This window comes from Enoplosus armatus, chromosome 21 (genome assembly GCF_043641665.1).
Source record: "Enoplosus armatus isolate fEnoArm2 chromosome 21, fEnoArm2.hap1, whole genome shotgun sequence".
In the NCBI taxonomy this organism is placed as follows: Eukaryota; Metazoa; Chordata; class Actinopteri; order Centrarchiformes; family Enoplosidae; genus Enoplosus; species Enoplosus armatus.
Window position 1 is genome coordinate 9,231,421 of NC_092200.1, and position 23,829 is coordinate 9,255,249.

Here is a 23,829-nt window from a genome sequence, read left to right on the forward strand (position 1 = left end):
GGCAGTCAATTATATCTCATCACCTTCAAAAAGCCTCCCTCCATCGTTGCATGGGAGGCAGTAGAGACCCATATCTTTATCTGATCTTTATCCTTCCTCAGCAGCAGGAATGGTGGAGCTGTCAGCTCAAACCTTCAGTTAACCTCTCTGAAAACCCACAAAAGGAGGCAACAACAACCTCCAGATACATGATGAGAGTGGCGTGGACGCGTTTAATGCAAACACAATCTCATCATACATGCTGCTTAGTCAGTGTGTGAGAAGCTCATCCTATTGGAGCATCCAAGTGAAACATTAAAAATATTCATGGAGCACATGAACGAATGACAAATGCTTGATGAAGACAGATCAATAAAGTATGAAATGACAAAGCCTCAAGGAAATCTTATTATACACATGGCTTTTTAATATTAATAGACAGGAGAAAAGCGGGATCTGTTTTGGTCTTTTTTTTCCCTATAATAACTGGTCGTCCAACTTGGTTCTCCCTCTGGTCTATGCTGCTTTGTCAATGAGACCAGAGGATATTAGTCATCCACTGACGTGGGATCAGACCACAACAGTAGGCACACAGGGGCTCAGTTTAGTCGATAGTCCACCAAGATCCATCACATTTCTTTCTTTATGCAGATTCCTCTTGACCTCTTATCCAGCTCCTTTCCCCTCTTCAGCCACCTATCCCTGACTTCATCTCCTGGCTATCAGCTCAGATCAATACACGAGCTTAAGGGCACGGGTCCTCCTGATGTGAAACCAGGACACAAACCCAAAGGGACAAACATCACACGGTTGTCTTTATCTGCTCTGTTCTCTTTTCATCCTCATCCGCTTTTGAAACGAGAGAGACATGACTTTAGCAACATATGGAGTGACTCAGTCTCAAGGTCTCTGCAGTGTCACAGTTCATCCTCTGGATGGACTGGGAAGAGCAAGATAGAGCTTTGATTGCCTCTGGCCACGTCAGTCCAGTGATCCTTTAGGGGAAAAGATCAATCCCTCTCCTATCTCTCGGATTTATCCGTCTTAGTTATTTTCTGTCTGCCCGCCTCTTTCCCTAAGTACCCGTCTCTTGAGGAGGTCCAGTTTATCGTTGGCCAGAGCTTCTCTCAGGGCACCAAAGAAGCTGTGGTAGTGGGCTGTGTTGTGGATCATGAGCAGGACTCCAGCCAGCAGCTCATTGGTCACCAGCAGGTGGTGCAGGTACGCCCTCTGGTGGTTCCTGCAGCAGTAGCAGCCACACCTGTCCACCAGGGGCCTGAAATCGTCCTGATACCTGGATTCAAACAAAGTTTGAGTTGAACATGCACCCTAAATGCAAATCAAGTGTTCAACAAATATATGAAAGCAAATATTCTGCAAGCTCAGCTGCTTATAAAACCTTTTGGAGTTATATTATAGCTGCCACAAACCTCTTGTCTTTGAGATTGATCTCAAAGGACGTCATCTGCGTTTGATCATCAAGATTAAGATCTCCATTCTGTTGCGTCTCCCCCGCTGTGTCCCTGTCTTCATCCAGCTCCAGCACTACACACAAAATATACATACATCTCATTAATCCCAGCACACCATAATCTCATCCTTCAGCAGAAAATACGTCCCTCTATCCAGAACCATTGTGCCCTTATCAGCCCGGCGGAAATAAAATGGGAACAAATGTAGCTTGACCCCTTTTAAACACTGCTGTGTCCTATATTCTCTCCACCATTATAATGTAATTACTTACTGGTTATGTTCTGACTACCACCGCCTGTCAAACACAAAAGGATGTTCACTGTAAGGGGACTTCACTTAATGTAATGAGAATGGAGAAAAGTAACCAGAGCTGATGAAGAGCCGTGTTTTATCAAGAGGGTTGTTTGTCCCTTCGTAGTTGTTTTGCATCTCTTTGTAGTTTTGCAGACATTTTGTCATTTCTGTTTGTTTGCAGTTGTATTGTAGTCGTTATGCATCTCTTTGCAGAGTATACCAAACGATCTGGCCGGTTACAGACACAAGGGATGTGAGGAAGATGAAGAATACAGGGAGGAGGGAAGGAGAAAAGGAAAAAAGTGGTCTATAGCAATGCACATGATTTAAGATAGAGATTAAAAGGCAACAATAGAGCAAAATGGGTTTAGCGCAAACTAAAATGGGTGAAGCAGAGAGCAACAGAGTGTACAAACAAAGCATAAAAAGGAAATTGTTATGGGGGAGGGGTCTGTGTGTAGCTTCATGCATGAGAATAAAAGGGATAAAATGAGGCTTGACCAAAGCTAATAAGATGTAAAGGAGGGTGAAGTAACTTCTGAAGAGCAATTCTACCATACAAAGTCAGACAGCAATAACTACAGAAGGACTGAAGCTGAGAAAAAATAGTTTGAAAGCTTCTTAACCAAACTGTGAAAAAGATGATTGTAAACCTTACTTTTATGCCTTTTAGGCTGGTTATTAAACACTGTCACAGACTTAATAAAATAAACAAAACATTTGGGATACTGCACTCGATGTTTGAATATAAAGGCTGTAGGGAAAACACAAACAAAATGTGTTCTTGTTTCAACTGCCCTTTCCATTTGAACAAATGAGCTAGGTTAATTCATCTTTAATGAAATGCAATCAAATATGTGATTTAAAGGTAGCTCAACATCATCAAATCATGTTAATGTCACATGAAAAGATGCAGAGACTGCATAAGCTAGAAAACAGCTAGAAAACAGGAAAAAGTGGGAAAATTTGCTTTAGCTAAGGCTGTCTCACCTGCAAGCCACAACCAGCTTGAGTGCTGCAGTTTGGGTTTTACCTGTTTTTTCAGTTCTTACAAATGCTGTTTGTTCCCCAAAAATTACATCACTTTTAATATAATAATTTTTTATATTATGTTAAACAGATTCTGGTCTTAACTCAATTTTGACCAAATATGTAGTTGCTGCATTTTGGCTTTGTAATGGACAGAGTGCAATAGGGGGAGAGAAGAAAGATTGGATGATGAAAACTGAAAGTTCTAAAGATGGAGAAAGATAGAGTGAAAACTTTGAGAGGGTGAGAAGGAAGGAAGGAATGAAAGAGGTGAATTAGCATATGGCCTGCCGTGTCAAAAAGGACCATAACTAGGAAGTGAGGGTGTTGACACCCCCCATGGGGCCTTGTAATTGGCTGAGAGGGGAATTAGAATTTCTCTTCAGGTTTGACACCATCGCTGCTCTCACCTCCACTGAACTCCATTACGCTCCCTGTGCAGAATCGATTAGTGCGGTCTGACACCAGATGCTGCCGGTTACCAAACTCCACTCTGTCTGTCATACAAGTTTAAGGCAACTTTTTAATGGAGCACAAAGTCCTCAGCGGGCTGAGTCGGTGCATTTCCCTCAGCTCTTGTCATAACACTTTTCACTTGGGACAACAATCAGAACGACGAGCCCAGACTTAATTGTTACCCTACTGGAGCTGCTATGAAATACACCATTGATTTCATCTCACCAGCTAAATTTCTTTCTACCCAATTATTTCAACTGACCCGGGGCTAGAAAATACATGCCTGCCGCTACACACAAACAAACACAAACATAATTTCACTTTCTTTTCCATTCATTATGTGGAAACTGGCTCACACAGCAGTCAGATTTCGTGTTGTTGCTCAACAAATCGAAAGTAGATGAAGGGTTGCTCATTTACTGAAGACTCTCTGCAAGGTCTCTGCACTGAACCAGTTACGACTGGTTAAAGCTGGTGTAATTAGAGAAAACTCTCTGTGCAGCCTCACTGCTGTGAGATGAATGCCCCTTTACATTTGTATAAGAACCAGAAACATTTTCAGCTCAGTATCACAGGCTCCTCCTATAGAGCACACGCCTGCTTGGCTGATTACTGGGCATCAGTTCAGTGCTTTCATCAGTGACTCTGTGACATTAATGACATTAAAATGGAGCCCCTTTTCTCCTTTCTAACATTCATACCTCTGTTCATAACATCTCCACATATCTTTACGATGAGAAATATTTTCTCATTGCTTTGCCAGCATCTCTTTTATGCACAGAAATTATGCTAAGTAAATGATTAAGGTAAGAGGAATCATATTTCCCACCACAATCACATTTCATTCTGGCTTCATTCTCATCTAGAGAATGCATCTAGCCAGACAGAACCCCTACCCAAACTCCCAAATTACATCGTGACATGTCAGTTTGCTCTAGGCATATATTGAAACGCCAGCGTTTTCCTTCATTACACTTGCATTTAGAAATGTAATTTTGTGGCTTTGGGCAAGGTTGCATTACCTGAAAGGTCATTTAGTTTGACAAGAGCAGAATTATGAAAATAAGCGATGAAGTGCTGCCAAAAGACAAAACGTCTCATTTTACCCCTCCCTCTCCCATTGTCCCCTTTTAAATTCAGAATGAAACCTCTGTGTGCTTTGATTTAAATGCTATCTGTCTAAAAAGTGAGAGTTACATAAGTTACTGAGAAGAACAAGAAGGCTGTTCTCTGAGAAAAGAATATGAGCACTGCAGAGACATGACATAATGCATTTGTAATGGGAATCCTTCAGCAGCAACAATGTGATATATATATATATATATATATATATATATATAATATGGGAATACATGGGAATGTTAGAGCAGCTGAAAGTTAACAAGCTTGATCTACGTCCCCTCAAATGTTCGATGCATGAAACAACATCAAAATGAGGCTGAGAAGAGAAAGACGATGAAAGTAAAATCATTAACAATGAAATAGACTGCTTTATTAATGGAGTTCGGTGCTGAGGCACCACATATATAAATTGACAGATCAATATGTATTGATCTTAAGTTATGCTTTCTTTCAGTACTCTGGCTTAGCGTTGTATGAGATATTGACTTACTATCTTAATGATTCAAATCAAAAAGTTGTAACAAAACTATTCTTCAGCACAAATATTCACCACACCTGGAGGGGACGCTCTACCTGCGCACTCCGGGTCCGGGGAGATGTCAATGCTGAAGCAAAGAGCACAGCCTCGCTCCGTCACCTGGAAGGGGAAGAAACTCTCAAACAGGTCCACGCCGGCCTCCACGCACGCCAGCACCTCATCAGGTCGTCCTACACCCTGCAGCAGTCTGAGAGTCACGCACAAACACACACAGTCAAACAGCAGGAAGCCGAGCACTGAATAAAATGACTTAAATTAATCATGAACATTTATGTAACACACAAAACCACTAATAACATATTACTGCTAGACAAGAGGCATGCACAAACACCAGCAGCATTACTCTACCCTCTAACAACATGTGCACCCTTGTGTGTTAGTGCTTTCTCTCTTCCTGGGCTTCCAGTTAACTGGCTCCCTCTGACTCTCTGCCTGCAGGCGTCAAGGTCAAGCCCAATTTAGCATTTGATAATGACTCCACTTTCCAGTAGGAAGCAGCATCCCCTAACAGCCAGAACTACCGGCAGATATTCGAGATGAGCCTGTTCACAAGCAAACTTAGCGAAGCTCCCAGGGAGCTCCTGGATACAGACTACAGCTCCTCCTCTCCCTCAATCTCAGAGCCGCTGCCAGAGCTCCTTCATCACCTCCAGGAGAGGAGCGCTCATGTGGGACAGTCTCCAGTGGAAGGCTCTGAAAGGCTACAGGCTTATGTAGTTTGGAGAAACAGCAACTTCCGGAGAAAGTTTGTCCTTGTGCCTTTAAAAGGAACTGTACTCTGCCAGTGTACTCAGTCTGGTTGGAGACATTAGGGCTCTTTTTAATATCTTCAGAAGAAGCAATTTATTATTTATACAATATCCATCCTTCCACAGAATCAAAAACTGGCTAGATAATCTTTTTGTCAAAGTTTCTATTTCCTCATTATGTCTACATGTGTGAGCTGAGTTAATCTTAATGTAGGATTATGTTTATGGCTGCAACTAACAATCATTTAAATTAAATTAATCTGTTTTTGTGTCTATTTTTACAATTATTGGATTAGATTATATTTTTATAAAATGTAGTAAAAGTAAAAACGTCCATCACAAGCTCCCAGAGCTCAAGGCGATGGTCTTGTTGCTTTATAGTCAGTTATTGTAAAAAACATTTTTTAAATTTAAAAAAGTTTGCCAGGACAGTTATTAGCTTCAACTGCTGTTTGACATTATACATTTAAATGACATATCACTGAAAACCAAAGACAGAGCCTAGTACTATCCTTTAAGGTCGAGCTGAGATAATGATTGCTGACAGAGTGGGGGGGTTGGGGGGAGCTCGGCGGAGCTGCTGGGTTTTCACTTGTAATCAATCAAGCAGGATAATTAACTGATTAAGCTGGACCCACCAACTGGGCCCACTCAGTCTCTGAATCGCATTGTTTAGCACACAGACGGCCATAACAGCATCAGTCACCGTACTTCAAACGACACTTCTGCACTGGTTTGTTAATTTATTTAAAATGTTAATGAATTAATAGTTTATTCATTTCTGTATCAGTTGCAAAGAATTTATCTATTTAATTTTGATTAATCGTTTTGGTAATTAGTAAAAATATTAAGCATCTCCTTATTAGAGGTTCACAGATATGAGGGGTTGGTTGCTTTCTTCCAATTTACATTATTCATTTTATTAGAGCTGAAACAGGTAATCAATTTATTGATCAACTGAAAATGAATCTGTGACCATTTTCAAATCATTAAAGTCATTTTTCAAGCAAAAAGAGGATGTGCCACTTTTCTCTGTTTACTGTCATTGTAAATGGAATATATTTAGGTGTCGGCCTTTAGTCGGACAAAGCAAGACGTCACTTTGGATAAATTTCACTATTTTCAGATTTTAGACCAAGTGATGAATGGAGATAATAATGAGCAAAATAATCAATTGTAGAAATAATTGTTAGTTTAGTTTAAACTAAATACTTTACAAAGTAATCTATTTTAAAAGATAATTTTCAAATGGTAATGCCCATTTTTAAGCATGTGGCCCCGCAGGTAGGTTTTCTCGTTTTTGTATGGATATACTGTAAAGCATCTACAGGCTTTTCTTAAACTGGTGGATAAATATAAGGCATGCTTCTTATTGATGTCAAGATAATAAATAACAGAGAGTACTGTTTGTCCACCCACCCACTACGCCTCCTTTTGTTTGGTTGCAGTTGATTAATTAATTAATGTCTTCAGTGAATACTTTTCAATTAAACACTGGGGAGGAGTGTATGATTAGTGGGGAGAAAAAAATCTCCCCTTACAACTGTAATAAATAAACACATTTCTTCCACAAGTCACAAGCAGTGCTGACCTAGGTTTGTCCTCAGGCAGCTCCTTGGTCATAGCGGTGATGAGCTGGGTCCTCAGGGTCTGGTCCACGGCGCCTGTCTGGAGGCCGTCCAGGCAGAATCCCGCCACAGGCCTCTTGGCCGTCTCCCTGGCTGAGCGCAGCCTCTCTTCCAGGATGTCTCCTCCCTCCAACGCCCCGAACACCTGAACTCCTTCCAACTCCTGGAAATGACAGATAGTTTGGTGATTAAGCAGCTGACAGAAAGAAACCCTGAAAGGTAGAAAGAAGGAGAAATAGAAGGAGAAAGAGGAAATTTTTAACCTGAAACCTGACAATAGATTAAACAGATTAGAGCTCATTGTTCTAACCACACATGGTGTGTGACAGGGTTTGTGAAAAAAAAAAGAAGGTTTTACTCTTTCCAGAGCCCATCTGGATTTTGATGGCTTGACATCAAGTTGACTGCACATCACGAAGAGGAAAGAGTGGTGGGGGGAGTGGAGCTTGATACCAATCAAGCAGCTCACTCAGTTACCTGCAGAACTCTGTCGGCTCTGTTTGGCTCTTTGCTCATTCTCTTCACTTAACATTTGTCGTCCCGAGGGAAATTTGGTTTCAGTTCAGACAATGAAGTACACAGAAGAGCACATATAAGCAGGTAAGACATACAGGCAGTACACACATAATATGAAACGTTAAAAGGACACAGAAAAACAAAAAAAAATAAAAAATACAATAAACTTCCTTCCTTTAACTTCCTATAAATTTAGCTACATGTCTCTAAGACCAGAGCAATACAGTTTATATCCTCTCAAGCATAACCAAGTTAAGGTGTCATATGTATGCTTTTAAAAACAAGACTTAATGATTTCATTAGTCATGCTTGATGCTGAGCCCGTGGACACCTGCTGATAATGTATGTACCCACTGATAAAGTATTCATCCTAATCTCACCGTGTTTCCAGCCATAGCACAGCTGCACAGCGGCCCCTGTGACAACAAAACTACCAAACATCCATCCTTGTCCCATGTGCTTGTGCCGTGCATGACTGATTCGCAAATATAAGAGAACAGCGGTGTGTGTGTGTGTTTAGACTGCCGGTTGTGTGTATACCTGTGATTTTTGGTGCACCAGCAGACACTCATCCAAGTGGGCGAGAGTTCGATCCACCGACTTTCGGACCCTTTTGCGAGAGGTGTTATTCTGCCACGTCTCTCCGTCTGCCATGCTCTGGTACCAGTCTGGCAGCACAGTCTTCTGGAGAGCCATGAACTTGGCCACTGTCAGCTCTATCCGCCCACCGCTGCCCCACACGGACACTGTCTATTAACAACCCAGAGAGGCCATTTTCATGTAAAAAGACACTTGAGACGAAACAATAGATTTGCTGACGCTATAATTTGAATTTGAAGGAATATTTCGGCATTGTGGGATAAAACGCTTATTAGCTTTCTTGCCAAGAGTTAGATGAGAAGATTCATACCAATCTCACGGCAGCTGCTTAGCTTAGCTTAGCTTAGCATAAAGACTGGAAACAGGAAAAGACAAAATGTGGTTTAACAGGGGGTTATGTTATGTGTGAGTATTTCTTAGGCAGTGAATTGCTGTAGTCTCCGCTGGTTGCCTGGCAACTGCACCCGGCCAAGAAATAGTCCAAGACATAACCCCCGTAAAACCACAATCTCATCACTTAGCTTTAGGAGGGGCTGGTATGCAGATATTGCTACCTTTGAACAGAGGCAGGCTAGCTGTTTCCCCCATTTCCAGTCTTTATGCTAAGCTAAGCTAACAGGCTGCTGGTATCAATCTTCTCACCTAATTCTTGGCATAAAAGGGAATAAGCATACTTCCCAGCATGTGGAGCAGAGGCTTAATTTCACCTTGTTAGTAGTGTAACCTGTCGGGCAGGGGGTCGCAGGGTCGTGAAGCGAGCAGTACAACACAGTATCATGAAGACCTGCACAAAACAAAAATCAATGCGTATCACTCACAGAGAACGAAACCAGACAAAGGGTTACAGGCCGAGCACGAAGCAAGGTGACGGAGTGAGACGCTTCATTACTGCATGTTAATGTGACAACTCCGAGTCTGCAGAGAGGGATGAGGTGTGGCCTTATCGGCAAACCCAGCTGCAGCAGATGATCAAAAGGTGAGAAAACAAAAGGCTTAATAGCAGCAAATGCTGTTATTATTTCTAATTATTCAATCACTGCTCTTCCCTTCTGGGACTTAAGAGACAGTAATCCCCTGATGGTTTACAACAAGTGGCGCTACAGTGATTACATTTCCAATTTCAAATTTGGTTGCCTGAGGCAGGGTAAAGCTTACTGTTGTACAGCAAAGCTGAATGAGGTCAGTCTTCTGGGGCATTTATATAAATATTACTCCAAACAGCAGTGCTTTTTAGTCAGGCTCATGCCGCTAATCAGCTTTTCAATATTGAACTCAACACACTGTATATTTAGAAGCAATTTCTAGTCTTTCCAATTTAGCCAGTGGTAATAACATTCCTCTACCCTAAGCTCTTCAAAGTAAATGTGTATATCGCGCATATGTGACATTTACATCAACCAACTAGTCACACCAGTATAGGATTTTGAGCCTCGCAGAGGTTCTTCTGATGTGGTTGTTATTTAAAACATGCAGACTGATGCAGAGGGTTAAATAACAATCACAGCGGAACACAGCGACAACAAGGTTCATTCACAACAAAAAGTCCCTTTGAGAGATGAGTGATTCAAATGAGATTTTACTTGCTGTTTTCACAGATGTATTTTAAGTACCTAAAGCTACTTCAGTCTGAGGAAATTCCATGCTTTTCAGCAGAGACATATTGACCAGTCCACTAAAGAGGAGGAAAAAAGATCTCTTTTGAGATCTGTAAATGTTCAGAAACAGGGTCATTTAAAGTATTTAATGTGTGTGGGTGTATTCACAAACTGCTGAGAGGGATTTCTTAATGGCGCTTTTCTATCTGCTAATACAGATCCCAATCCAATGCTATTTTTTCTCTCTAAACAGGAGAAAAGATCCACTTAGTAGGGGTTGTGGAGCTTTCGATTGTATCACACAAACTTTACAGACTTCTCATCCATGCTGTGGTGTCACTTGTGGTCATCTGTTGTTTTCAAGGTCCAGAAGAAACTTCAAATCTCAATATAAAAAGCTATTAATAAACCATTTGTGTGAACGCACTTTGCTTTAAATAGCATTTCAGAACCAAGTGGCTACTTTCGCCAATATCTGGTCTAATGTATCAGATCTGCACATTACTAACACCTGTCAATACTAATTTGCGATTAACTGCCTTTACCTGAACATATCAAAGTGATTCCAACAATTTTATACAAATGCAACACACTGTTATATATATTCAAAGATGCCTGCTTAGTTTGGTGCCTTTGTCAGCTGTCTGTAAACAGAGCTCTGCTGCATTAATATGAATAGAACACTTCACTTTTCAGTTAGTTAAAAAGCTGATGATAGATTACCCTTTAATCAATACTGAATAAATCCAAATAGCATTGGGTGTCATCGTGATTTATGTCTAATCAATGATGTTGATTAATGTTTGGTGTGATTGAATGTCCCAACTTATTCTCTTCACTCCTGTCTTCTCCTGATAAGTCTCTGGAGCGTACATGGTACTAAGGGAGGAGAGAGGAAGAAGAAAAATGGAATTGAACCAAAGTACCTGAAAACTTCCTGAATCCATCCTTAAACTCCTCCAGCACTTCCTGGTGCTCTGCTCTTTAGAAAAAAAGTGATGAGATGGCGGCGTTAGACTTCAGAGAGAGTTCAGTAAGTGTGCGTGTGTGTGTGCGTGTGTGTGTGTGATGAGGTTAGCTTACATATTGGACAGGGTGACCTGAGTGACAGAGGGGAGGTTGCTCAGGGTGTGCAGCGTGTCCTGGGTGAGGTGGGGCACCGTGCCAAAGTGTGTGTGCAGCAGACACCCCGGGACTTCCAGGGAGTGCTGTCCCGTCCTGCCGAGTCCCTTCAGGACACCCAGCCGACTTCCTCCCTGAACCACACGGGACAGCTCCAGCTTCATCCTGCTGCCTGCCATACGTGCAGCCGCAGTGGACGTGCTCTAAGAGACTCACTGAACTACACTAACGTACAATACCGAAACCACAACGACTTTGAATGACAGTGACCCTGGTTAGCAAAAGAGCATGTGAATTAGCCACGTAGCTAACTAGCCTAGCCAATCACGTGTTACGACTTTACGCAAGGTTTCGCCGAGTTGAGACGTTTACTAGTCATAAATGACGCACGTTAAGAAAACATACGCATTCACAATTGTGCTGGTTTGAATTATGTGCGTTTGTGATTTAAGAGCATCTTTCATTCGCTTACCTACAAAACTCACTGCTTGACAGGAACTACAAGTCGTGGTAATATGTCGTCATCACCGACCGCGGCGGAAAACTTCAAAATACCGCCGTTCCTCCCCTTTGGTCAAAACACAAATTTTATGTGTCGTGCTTTATACATACATTTAAAATAGCTGTGATTTCTTTTTCGTTTAATTACATAATCGCAATTTGAGCTAATTTAGAGACTTGAACAACGTTGCTATGGTTACCAGGGAGACGCCTGAACTACAAACAAAGTCAAGTGGGACACGTAGTCCTGAAATGCTTCGTTTTATCATAGAGATGAGCCTAGAAAACGGTTAATTAACTACATTACCCAGAATCCTATGTGATCCAAATCGATGGCAGTTATGTGGACGGGTCCTGCGTTTTGCTAGTGCTCTTTGTTGCGACTTCTGAACACTTTTTGTGGATATAAATTAATAAATAGTTGACTTTTACGGTTGGCGTATGCTGTTGGTAGAAGATGACACTGTAATGATGGCTGGAAATACATTATAGTAGCAGAAGTAAAGGTCTATAACTTAACAGATGACGTTCCCAGGTCACAATCCTCACCTGTTTAGGTGGAGGAGGCTTGGCAAGAGTAAAACATCTACAGACAAGGTAAGTTTAGTTTTAGGATTAATGTTAAATTGAGAGATAGGTTATACGGCTTCTATAATAACTGGTTCTGGGGGGAAAATAATTAAACTGGGGCTGCCTATTCTAGATAATACACCCAAGGTGCTCACCTCAACGCTTTCTCTTATCTAAAGGGAAAACATGAAATATTTTTTCAGTCAATCCCCCCCCCCCACGATTATCAAATCCCCTAGAGAGGTAAAACATTAATGTTCACTTTCATTAAAGTGCCCTGTTGGATTTATGAATGAAGGAGCAGCACTACGGTGTTAATACTATGTATGAAAGCATGGCTCACGTCAGGGGAAGGTTTAGAAATGTCATACAGATGGGATGGCCTTGCTCACATACTCACATGTCTGCAGCCTGAGACAGAGATAGCTGAATCGCTGCTAGTAAAGCACCGACTTGGACATCTGGGAAATTATTTTGAAGTAATCTGCTGATTTAAGGCAACGGCTAAGCTGTCCTGTGAAATAATCCGCAGACATCAGTCAATGGCTCAGCCCCTCAATTTGCACACTTCGCCTACAGCTCAAGGTGTCTACAAGCTTGGCTGGGCATTTTAAAGCAGACAAAAGGTGACCATGAGACCAGCATTTTCATGGGCCCTGTGGTCTCTCTTGCAAACAGTATCTGCTTACACTTGAAATTGTTTTTCTTTCATGACCAGATGCATGGGAAGAATGGTGATATCGATCAGTGGAGGAAGGTGAGACGAACTGATGTGCTGGTGCAGCGGATTTCATGATGCATGTTTTTGTATCATTGTAAACTGAATTCCTTTGGGTTTTGGATTGTTGGTGGACAAAACAAGCGGGAGGATGTCACATTGGACCATTTTCAGTATTTTCTGCCATTTACAGACTAAACAATAAATCAAATAATTATGATACATTGATTAAGAAAACAATCGTTAGTCTTTCATCTATTTCCTTGTCTACAGCGTGTGGAGATGGCTTCCGAGTTTGCTGTGTCTGAAGTCTTCTCCCACAAGAAACCTCATTCAGGAACCAGCGGCCTGGCTGTACCATTGCAGAGCTCTGACCAGTTAAGAGATCATGATGACGCTTACAGTGAAGGTAGGTCAGCCCATAAAAAGAATAATGGAGTTGTCTCTAGAGTGTTACCTATATTATAGAGCTGAGCAGCAGCAGTTCGAACAATGATATTTGGGTGGTTGACTCTTGCAGCTCAGGCTCTTCTTGGTGATTGGCTGGGCAGTAAGTTGCGGCTGGAGCTGGAGATGGAGGAGGACGATGACCTAATGTGCTCCACTGAGAGGAGAGATCCTGTTGTGTTGGCCAATACTCAGCCTGCTGCCCTGAACTACAGCAACTTTGATGGTACAAAGCAAGGAGAAAAACTGTGTTACCTATTTTATTTTATTTATATAGCCCAATATCACAATTTGCCTCAGGGGGCTTTACAATCTGTACAGCATACAACACCCTCTTAGACCCTCAATTTGAATGAGGAAAAACTCCCCCCAAAAAAACCTTTTTACAGGGAAAAAATGGGATGAGGGATCCCTCTCCTAGGACGGACAGACAGGAAATAGATGCTATGTGTACAGAATAGATTCACAACAGAAAATCATACAATTATGATGACAAAACTGCATTATTTTTTTATTTTCACAATGTTCTGTCTTATGGTATTTGGGGTTTCATATATTCCTACAACATAAGATAAGATAATCCTTTATTGATCCTTCAGCGGGGAAATTTGCATTGTTATAGCAGCATACAGGATAGTGCAATAGCAGGAGACATAAGTAAGAAAAATCAAGATGTAATAAATTAAGATCGTTATAAAAAAACAACAACTAGAATTTACAAATTCACAGAACAGATGTTGAAGTTTCATTTTTCAAAACAAATTTTTAACTGGACTACAATACATTTATATAATATTCATGTTTAACTAAATGCTTACTGTAATAGATTATCTATCTCAAGGAAGTGTTGAATCTCAGCACATTGATTGTCACAGAAACCAGTGCCTAAAGGGAAGGAAATCCATCTAAAAACGTATTGCAAAACGCTCAGCAGTAATTTAAAGTACAAATCATTTCGAGTCCATGGAATAAAACATGTAAAACTTCACTGTCACACTCGCTTGTGCAAAAATACTTAGATCTGTACAACTGTCTGGCTGAGGAGGAAGAGCACAGCGCTGTTAACAGCTTCCTTCAAGACCTGATGGAGCAAGAGGTGTTGGACTCTGGGGTGATGGAGGAACTGGCACTGGATGTTGGACAAACAAGGAAGAAGTTCAAAAACCCAATCGTCACCATGGAAACACGACACCTGCAGGTAATTGACCAAAGTGAGTCTCAAATTCCTCAAGTTGCATAAGAGATGTGAATGCTGTGGGCTGGGAAACTGTCACCGTGAGCGAATCAACTGGAACGATGGGCACCCGAGTTGAGTTCTCACTCACACTAATTGCTACTGATTATTTGCCACTGAAGGTGCGAGAGAACAGGGCCCGGCGGGAGGCTGAGAGGCAGAGGCAACAGAGAGAGAGGGAGGCTCAGCGGGGTGCCAGAGAGGAGGCAAAGAGGAGGGAGCGAGGGGAGGAGACGAGGAAGAAGCAGGAGGCACGGAGGCAGGAGGAGATGGTGCAGCAGCAGATGGTGAGACTACGACGTCAGATGGAGGAGAGGAGAGGCCTGGAACAGCTGGTTCGACAGAGGTATGGTATCCACAGCAACCACTGGCCTCTGCTGAAGTGGTTACAGCAATCACCTGTATCTGAAATGACCCTCAGTCTCCTGTCTGATTGCACTGTCTGTGATCTTGCCTGCTCCACCTCCCAATGGTAGATTGGATGGATTAATGGCAATCTCTTGAAAAGTAAGCCTGTGATGAGCCAGATCCCTGACCCAAACAACTATTGTGGAAGTGTCCCTGTGGAGGGTCCACAAGACCTTGGCCAGCACAATGAGACTGTTGTGTAATCTCTCATAATGTGTGCACTAGCCAAGGCTTTTCTTCATCACCTCTATAAATGTGTCAAAGGTAACTTTGATAAAACCAACCAACAGGTGTTACCAATGCAGAAATAAAAATGAGACCTTTAGATCTATAATGTTGCAAGTTTGACCTGCTGTTGGTGCTAAAGTAAGAAAAGTCTGAGAATCACCAAAGTAGGTCGGATTCATCCTCTGGGAACCAAAGATGCACATAATTTGTTGTTGACATATTTCAGTCTGGACTAAACCATCTGGACTGAACCATCAGCCGACATTGTAGTCCGTAGAGCTGCACTGCTAGCATAGCTAAAATGTTATGGATTTGTTGTCTGGTCATAAAAAAGATTTTTAAGTTATGAAAATTTAACTCGGCAACACAAAATAACCATAAAACCATAAAAATGAACAGAGGTTAGCAAGAGAAATACAACCAACTGGGTCAATTCCAGGAGATATGGTGTATAATTATGGAAAAATGGGTGAATATGTGTGTTGTAGTAATGACTGCAATGTGATTGTTTTACATGTTATTTAGTAATTATTTGGTCTATTATTTTTCCATTTATACAAAAAGAATAATTAATTTACTGCAACTTTTAGTTATGACTGCTATTCTTTATGTTGCCCTGGTAGACTAAGTATTATATGTATGTTTATTCCACAGGGAAAGGCAGAGAGTGGATGGGCAGAGGGCAGCCAGAAGCCTCCAGTCAGCTCCTCCACTTCCAGCAAAACAGCAGCAGCAGCAGCAGGTCACAGAACAGCTGTATAAAGGACAAAAACTTCAAAACAAGGTTCACATGGGTAATATCAAGGTTGGTACCTGCACTGTATGTGAATATATTTGTAGGTTGGTGCAGCAAATGTAAATTCTCTAACTTGTGGGCCTGCATGTTTGTAGTGTCTGCAGAGGCATTTCTCTGCATGGTATTCAGCGGTGTTGAACCGGAGGCTACGTTTGGGTAAGGCCATGGCCCTCTGCGACTGGAAGAGGCAGCTGAGAGCATGGCGAGCGTGGCGGGCGGTGGTGTGGGCTGAACAAAAGCAGCGAGAGGTGGCAAGAACAGAGGAGGAGCTGCGAGCTGGAAACAGGCAAGAACCAAAAAGAAATTACATTAAGGGTAATGTTAACCTGTCATTGTATAAATCCAGCCTTTTACTACAAATGACACCATGGAAATTACAACATATATTCTGAATTAAACTATTACTATTATTAAACTATTGTTATAACAGTATTTCTAGAAGACTCTACCTGATTTATATCCTGTTGCCCTGACCAAGCAGTAATGAGGGTTAAAAATACAATCACGTCTGTTGCCTCCTCCAGACAATGCCAGCTGGCTGTGGAGAGTGACCGAAGGCGGTTGCTACGGCGATGTCTGATTGAGTGGCAGCTATGGTGTCGGATGGAGAAGGAACAACGAGAGCTTTTGGCCCAGCAGCAGGAGACCCGGCGCAAGATGGCTGCCTTAATCAATGTGGCATCAACAGGCAAACTCAAGGCCACAGAAGCCCCAAATTATCAGCCAATAATGGCCCCACCTGAGGCCTCTAACCAACCAGAAAGCACAGAGAGGGTGAGAGGTGCACTCACAGATCCTCAGCAGAAACAATGCACAGGGATTAATTCAAGTGTTAACTCTCTTTGTTAATGCTTGAAAACAACCTGAGAAAACACACTTGAGTGAAATCCTGACTAAAACATCAGCCTTATCCTTCCTAGGTGAATGCCTCATTATCCTGGCAATAAATGAGTTTGGGACCAAACGGAATAAAAAAACGTTGTTTTCCACATCTTCTCCTTGCATTCGGATGACATGAACTTTTCTCAGTGCGTCAGCCAGGCAGAAAAACTTTTCCTGCTGAAATATTCACAACTCTGGAGCAAGAGAGAGCAGGAAAGAAGGGGTGTATATAGAGGACAGGAAGGCATAGAGCAGATGGAAAGAATGCTATAGAGAAATAAGAGGTGTAGGATAGTGGAGCACAGCTCGAGGGACGGAAGAAACGGAACAAGAGATGAAGTTGGAGTTGCAGGAGTTCATGGTGGAGGGGTCAGTAAAGAGGCCATACTCACTATCAGGCCCCTGCTGCTTATATATGAGGATTCCTGGAGCTTAAATAAGATTAAGGAGCTTGATACTGTGTCCGTTGTCTATGTCCTTTTCTAGACCTAGACCTAAGGGCAGGTTTGATTTTTTTTCCCACATATAATACCATCTTCATATCTGTTCTGTTTCCTTCTCTATAGGAAGATCACCACAAGTCAGGCACTTTAGCCCCCGACGCCTCTGCAGTACATGACATTAAGACCCCTGTGGGTACTGTGGCCTGGCCCACTCAGCCATGGCAGGTGACCGGACGCCATGCAGCCCCAACTGCTGCTGAGCTCCACGAGGCACGGCAGAGAGGCGAGGGCAACGGCTTTACCTTGTCAAAGAGAGCAGCGTCGCCGGGCAGCAGGTTTGAGAACAGACACGCTGTCCAGCAGCAGATTATCATGCAGCAGAGAAAGCTGTTGAAGGAGCAGCAAGAGCAAATAGCACAGCTAAAGGAGGAGCAGAGCGTAGTGAGCCTGGAGCTGGAAATGGAGAAAACCGCACAGCTCACCCAGCTCTCAATGCTAGGAGGCTCGAGAACAAAGAGCCACAGCTTTGACCCCACAGAGCAGAGGTGGGCTCACTACACCAAAATGTAAAGCAGCCAAGCTCTAGATGTGTGTGTATCATATTCAGAGCAACACAGGTTTAAACTGACTGATTAACATCTTTTGGGTTCCCAGTTTGTGAAAAATCTCTCTGTCTAGCCATGAATAGTTCCTCGCCTTATAATAAGCCATTAAGGTAGCACATGTAAATGTTCATAAGTCCTTAATTAAGGGTAATAAAGCAACACTTTTTTTTACCAGTTTTACCTGTTAATAACTTCTTTAAGATTTTCTCACTTTGTGATGAGCCACCAACAAAAGGTAAGTGAGTCATCTGCAATTATAAATGTTAATAAGTGGTTAATTAAGGGTTTGCATAATAATCCATTAAGTCTGCAGTTATAAATGTGAACAAATATGTGTCCAGCACATTTCAGAAGGTTACATTTTCAATGGTCCACTGGAGTGGTCTACGTGCTGGAGAAGGATAGACACCAGCCAGAAATATTGTTCACAACTTGGCAACCCAAAAGATGTCCTCAATAGTGGCTTATAACTGATTTATAAGGCATCAGTAAATTACTTTTAACTGTTAATAAAGCCAGTAGTTACCTGTTAATCTTTTATAAAGAGGAACTTATTAGAAAGCGATACAATTTTCAGCAACAATAATTTTGTTTTGTTTATATCAGGGAGTGATCACAGTCAAAATGTTCATGTTGAACACTGCACTACAACACACTAAATTAAACCATTTAATAGTTGGTACAGTGGGTCTGGATGTAGATCCTTGTTAAGTGTGTTTACTGTTCCACTAAAAGAATTTGTTTAAGATCATATAGATCATAAGACTATAACAGGCTCAGATAGGAAAGATGGTATAGAAAAGGCCAAATAATGTGACAATGAAAGTTTAGAAGTTAGTGTAGGAATATGGAGGTTTTGTGCCTTTACTGTATGTGTGTATATATTCATATACATACTGTATGTAGCCTGGCCTCTTATTCAACCCTCTCATTGCAAACACCTGGACATTATACTATAAGTAAGACTGTCTCCATATCTCCACATGCCCCAAATGTGCTGTTAGCTGTAAAACTTTAGATGATGATGAATAATCACTCAGGTTAGCTCACCTCTCTGTCTACAGTGCAGCCAAATGGCAGAAAAAGTTGGCAGGTTCAAAGGATTTTTACAGAAATACACCCCATTAAACTGATGTCTAGAATAGTACAGACATGTATTGTTTCAGGAGCTACTCCAAGGTGAATTGGGTAAAAGTCATTATCCATTAATAGCTTTCCTTATTAAATACAAGTCACATAGGAGTAGATACAAAGAAACAGAAGGATTTTAAAGCTTAGAGAGAACAGGGGAGCAGGAGGGTGTGCAATATACTGTATGTTCACTTCATTAAATTATATATTTATGTGATAACGGATGAAATATGCTATACAACCTTGAACATAGTTTGTAATTATTTTCATGAGTGAAAGCAAAAAGTTCTGCACTTCATTGAAATTCATTTACAGAGTCATGGACAATCTGGCGCATGTCGGCTGAGTTTGTCAGTACCTGTCTGAGTAGAATTTGCCAGGCTCAGGAAGATGTGGATGTGCAGAGAGAGCTATGACGGGCCTTTGTTTCTGTGCTTCTGGTTGTGATTGTTACTGTTGCAGGGCACCGAGAGTTACCGGAAAACCTGACAGTCTCTGTGCACGTCAGAAGAAAGCTGTCACACGGCAGACATGCCCCCATCCAATCATCACGGGTCAGTCTGCAAGTTCCTTCACTCATACAAGAGAACAACACATACAAACTCACATATACAGATACATGTAACCATGGACAGAATGCTGTAGCGCTTTTGTTAAGAAAATTGTATGACCCTGAGTTACACATATGGAGATATGAAAGTATATATAGTCCTATAGTCCTATAGTCCTACACAACAGCACTCATATTTACCTTAACTTCCAGTTACTTGTTGAAAATATGAAGGGCGAAACATACATAAGCATATTGCACATATTCACTCCTGAGACAGAGGAATACCTTGTGCTCAAATCAGCCCTCTCCCCCTCTCTGAAGCCATGGAGGCCCGTGCACGCCAACGCGAACAGCGGAGGAAGGACATCGAGGAACTCAAGAGGAAGAAGGAGGACCAAAAACTGGTAAGAGATCGAGGAGTCTTTTCTGGACCAGATCTCATTTCTGGATTGTGTTTTGTAGGTTAAGTAGCAAGTTGTAATTGTCTAACATTAAAAAAAAACACAAATTAAACCAAAAAAATGCAACTTTTTAGGCTGAGATGAAAGCCGTTGAGGAGCAGAGGCAGAGGGAGGAGGAGGAGGAGAAACGCAAAGCAGCAGAAAAGAAGCGGGAGGAGAAAAGGCAGGAAAGAGAGGTGAGATGTCCATCACATGGACGTTCAGAAAAACGTGTCACAATACAGAAGTCCTCTCCTGAGCAACATTCAGCAGGACTGTACTCTGGTGAAGTAATGCCACTTTCTCTGAGTGTGCAGAGGGAAGAGGAAAAACAGAGGGAACAGAAAAGGCAACAGGAGCTCCTGAAGCTGGCCCGTCAACACTACCACAGAAACTTGCTGCTCCGGCAAGGCCTGGTGCCATGGAAACGCCTCATTCAGCTCAGACAAGCTAACATACAGGTAAAATCACCTGTCAGTCACGGCAACAATCAAAGTGTTTTCAGCCAAGTTCAGCCTGCCCTCAGTCCTCACACTCAACACTTTAAGAACCCAGGAGGTGCTCTTGATTCTGGATTTAACTTTGAAGAGCACACTGAAAATGCTATTTGAACAGGAAACTGTGCGAGAAGCGCTTCAGGCTTTCCATTATCACCTATGCTTCTACAACAGAATTACAACAAGCAAAAGGGAAGAATTTTGACCTACGAGGGTAAATCCAAGTCCAGGTAGACGGATTTGAATAACAAAAAGCCTCCGTGGTTATAGACTTGCTTGAACATTAAAAAGAGCACATCCAGTATTGCATGTGCCTTAAAGGCGATGTGTGTCTATGAAAGGCTTTTTATAATTCTAATCCCAAAGTGGCTGGATGTTTTTCATGGCTCATGGACATAATGGTGGACTCACACAAAGAAGCTTGTTTAGTTATTTCCATATCAGTAAGATTATAAAGACTAATCTGTCTCAAAATTTAGTGATAGAAAGATGATTATCCTTTTTTGTTGTTGACTACAGAGTTGCAGTCACCTTATGTGAAGAGGTGAACAGCTCAGACACGTTCAAAACACTGTACAAAACGTTTTAACCATCTATTTCTAATTGTTGCTTTGGCTGACAATTATTTATGTATTCATTATCCCTGTAGCTGGGATGATTTTTCTTTGGCAATAGTTCCATTATTTCATTATTAGTATTCCATTGGTACTGTATTTTCCCTGGTTTATTATTATTATTCTTTATTTATTTGTTATTATAAAATACCACAAACCACATGCTGTGTATCCACAGGCAACCCACTCTTTTATTGACAATTGTGAGCAATGAGCAAACTGTCCTGGTGAAAATAGACCCACCACCCAACAACACATTCTTGGACATGCATACATAAAGCCCAGACACACCCACTCAAACAAAAAACATGTAACACAACTTTCTTGTTGCATTCCCTTAACAGTATCATCATTTCATCTTCAAAATGTTCCTGCCTTTGCACAGCCTCACACAAAACGCAAAATGTGCATACATGTTTCACAGCTAGATATAAACCCTCTTTGATGAACAGTCGACAGACAGGCCCTTCATCATTTGACACCACTCCATTGTTTCAACCTGGCACATACGATTGTGTTCGGATGCATTCATCAGCGTGCATCGCCGCTTTTCTTTTCAATCCCCGCCAGCTGGCAGAGAGACATCACAATCTCTTCCTCCTGGGGCGGTGCACACTAGGCTGGCAGCAATCAGCAAGAGAGTCCCTGTCTGAGAAAGAAGCTTCTGCGGACCAACTGCACCAGCACTTTTTGCTTCGGAGGAGCTTAAGCTGCTGGAAAAAAGTGTGTATACTCAAGCACACACACACACACACACACACACACACACACACACACACACACACACACACACACACGCACACAAACAAACACACACATAAACAAACACACACACACACACATAAACAAACACACACACACACACACACACACACACATAACCAAACACGGTTACTCAATCAGGATTGCAGTCTCCCCATCTTCTGCCAGTGACTTAGAGCAACACCTTTTCCTAATCTCCTCTTCTACCTGCCCTCAATTATGTTTAAGGTCTTTAAAGAGCAAATGTGCTGTTCTTGTTTAAGCTAGTGCCATCCTCATAGCTTCAACTTGCTGAGTAACTTGCAGTTGTTGTTTTGTTGTGGATTTTACTGCTAAAAGATGCCATAAGTAATTTGTTTTACTACAGGTCAGTGATACACTCTTAAAATGTCCCCATCCCTGAGTGAGTGTTGTTCTGTCTCAGCTTAAGGACTGGAGGATGATTCAGGAGGAGAGAGCTGAGCGTTTCTATCGCACTGGCACTCTGAGGAGGTTTCTGCTGGCGCTGCTGGACCATGTGACCCAGGAGAGGCTGGTGGAGTGGGACCGTCAGGAGCTGGCTCAGGAGCACAATAACAGGTCTGATACCCGTGACTTTCCCATATGTTCACTTTATGGGTGCTGCAGTGTGTTCCCCCAGTAACATAACCAGCTAACAGTGTGTCCAATTAAATTGAACAGCTTGTAAAACTTTAATTATGAGCTGAAATGTAATATCGGAGCAGATTGGTTGTAGTCGGTAGTCATTTTAAGGCCTTTTTTATAGACCGCTGTGATTCACTTACGATAAATACAGTTAAGTAATTATGATAAAAGTTAGATTGAGCAGAATCAGTTGCTGAACATTTACCAATATGAAATATGAGAGCTTTAGCCGTGCAGTCTTCTCTACTTCCTGTGCATTAGATTGTAAATTACACCACCATCTTAACTCCAGTGAAGTGCCTCATACAGTGTCTGCTGTTAGCTGTAAACATCTCTCCATATTATGATTAATGGAGTCAGTTGGGATGTTTTGCAGCACAGATAGAAACTTCAATATGGCTAAACTAGCTGTCATAGCATAGTGTTTATAGCGGGTCTCTCGTAATTGAAAAAGAAAAGTATTTTCTGCAATAATATTCTTTTTAGCTCCCTTATACTCAATTCATTTTGTGAGTACAAGTAATTTATGTAAAATAAACATTTTACCTTAAAACCACAAATGGTGCTCGAGGAAAGGTTACGGGATCATTAAGTCATTAGGATTCATCCGCGTGGAACCATGAAAATTTTGTGCCAATCCTTCTTGTAGAAAACTGTGACCTGCTGGTGGCACTAAAGGAGTCGGGGGATCATTAAAGTTTGTAGGATTCATCTGGTGAACTAACAGCATTGCTAACAGCATTATTATGTGGTCTTCCCATTGTTGCAAAATGAATGATTTCTGTAGCACTGGTCTAACTTAATGATGTCACTGTCATTGCCACAAAATGTGAGTGTTTATAAACTTCAGCTTCTAAGGCGAGGTCGGCTAAATGACCACAGTCTGCAGGTGAATTCCCACTGGTTGTCCAGCTGCCATTGTCAATGAGCCCCCAGTAACCTCATGTGAAAACTCATTAGGTGTTGTCAACCCCGAGGTCCCCATAATTCATTTTCTTATTGCTCACTTGCTCTGTTCCCGTCTGTCCCTCCATCTGCCTGCACGTCAGACGGGTGCTGCGGCGATGTTTCCTTGCCTGGAGGCAGCTTCCGTGTCTGCTGCGCGAGGAAAGAAAGAAGGAGGAGCGACGGGAGAAGCTGGGGCGGAAAGTGACTGAGGTTCTGCCTGATTTCTGCTCCTGTCCACGGTAAAGCCTCTGGGAGAAACCGTCACTGTAGACTGCATACCCATTCAGACGACACACAAACATCTCA

The 23,829-nt window shown here is 41.9% G+C and overlaps 2 protein-coding genes across 3 annotated transcripts; one reads left to right on the top strand and one right to left on the bottom strand.

The window, feature by feature from the left end:
* Positions 1 to 389: 389 nt before the first annotated feature.
* qtrt2 (queuine tRNA-ribosyltransferase accessory subunit 2) lies at positions 390 to 11,336 on the bottom strand. 2 transcript variants are annotated; one of them, XM_070928292.1, is made up of 8 exons: positions 11,063 to 11,336; positions 10,906 to 10,961; positions 9,092 to 9,168; positions 8,325 to 8,534; positions 7,232 to 7,431; positions 4,909 to 5,078; positions 1,410 to 1,524; positions 390 to 1,273 (listed from the first exon to the last, which is right to left on the bottom strand). In XM_070928292.1, exons 1-8 carry the CDS (start codon positions 11,278 to 11,280, stop codon positions 1,024 to 1,026), a joined length of 1,296 nt encoding a protein of 431 aa, XP_070784393.1. In that variant the 5' UTR covers positions 11,281 to 11,336; the 3' UTR covers positions 390 to 1,023. The 2 variants fall into 2 exon arrangements, with proteins under 2 accessions (XP_070784393.1, XP_070784394.1); XM_070928293.1 differs by having other exon boundaries at positions 1,410 to 1,516; positions 4,907 to 5,078.
* Positions 11,337 to 12,124: 788 nt separating this feature from the next.
* ccdc191 (coiled-coil domain containing 191) lies at positions 12,125 to 23,793 on the top strand. Its single transcript, XM_070928556.1, is given in 17 exon segments — positions 12,125 to 12,199; positions 12,891 to 12,929; positions 13,164 to 13,299; positions 13,411 to 13,563; positions 14,357 to 14,535; positions 14,694 to 14,917; positions 15,862 to 16,012; positions 16,099 to 16,289; positions 16,528 to 16,777; positions 17,452 to 17,873; positions 19,527 to 19,618; positions 19,939 to 20,021; positions 20,153 to 20,254; positions 20,375 to 20,518; positions 21,739 to 21,891; positions 22,355 to 22,509; positions 23,625 to 23,793. Coding segments are annotated over 17 exon segments (2,718 nt in total).
* Positions 23,794 to 23,829: the final 36 nt, after the last annotated feature.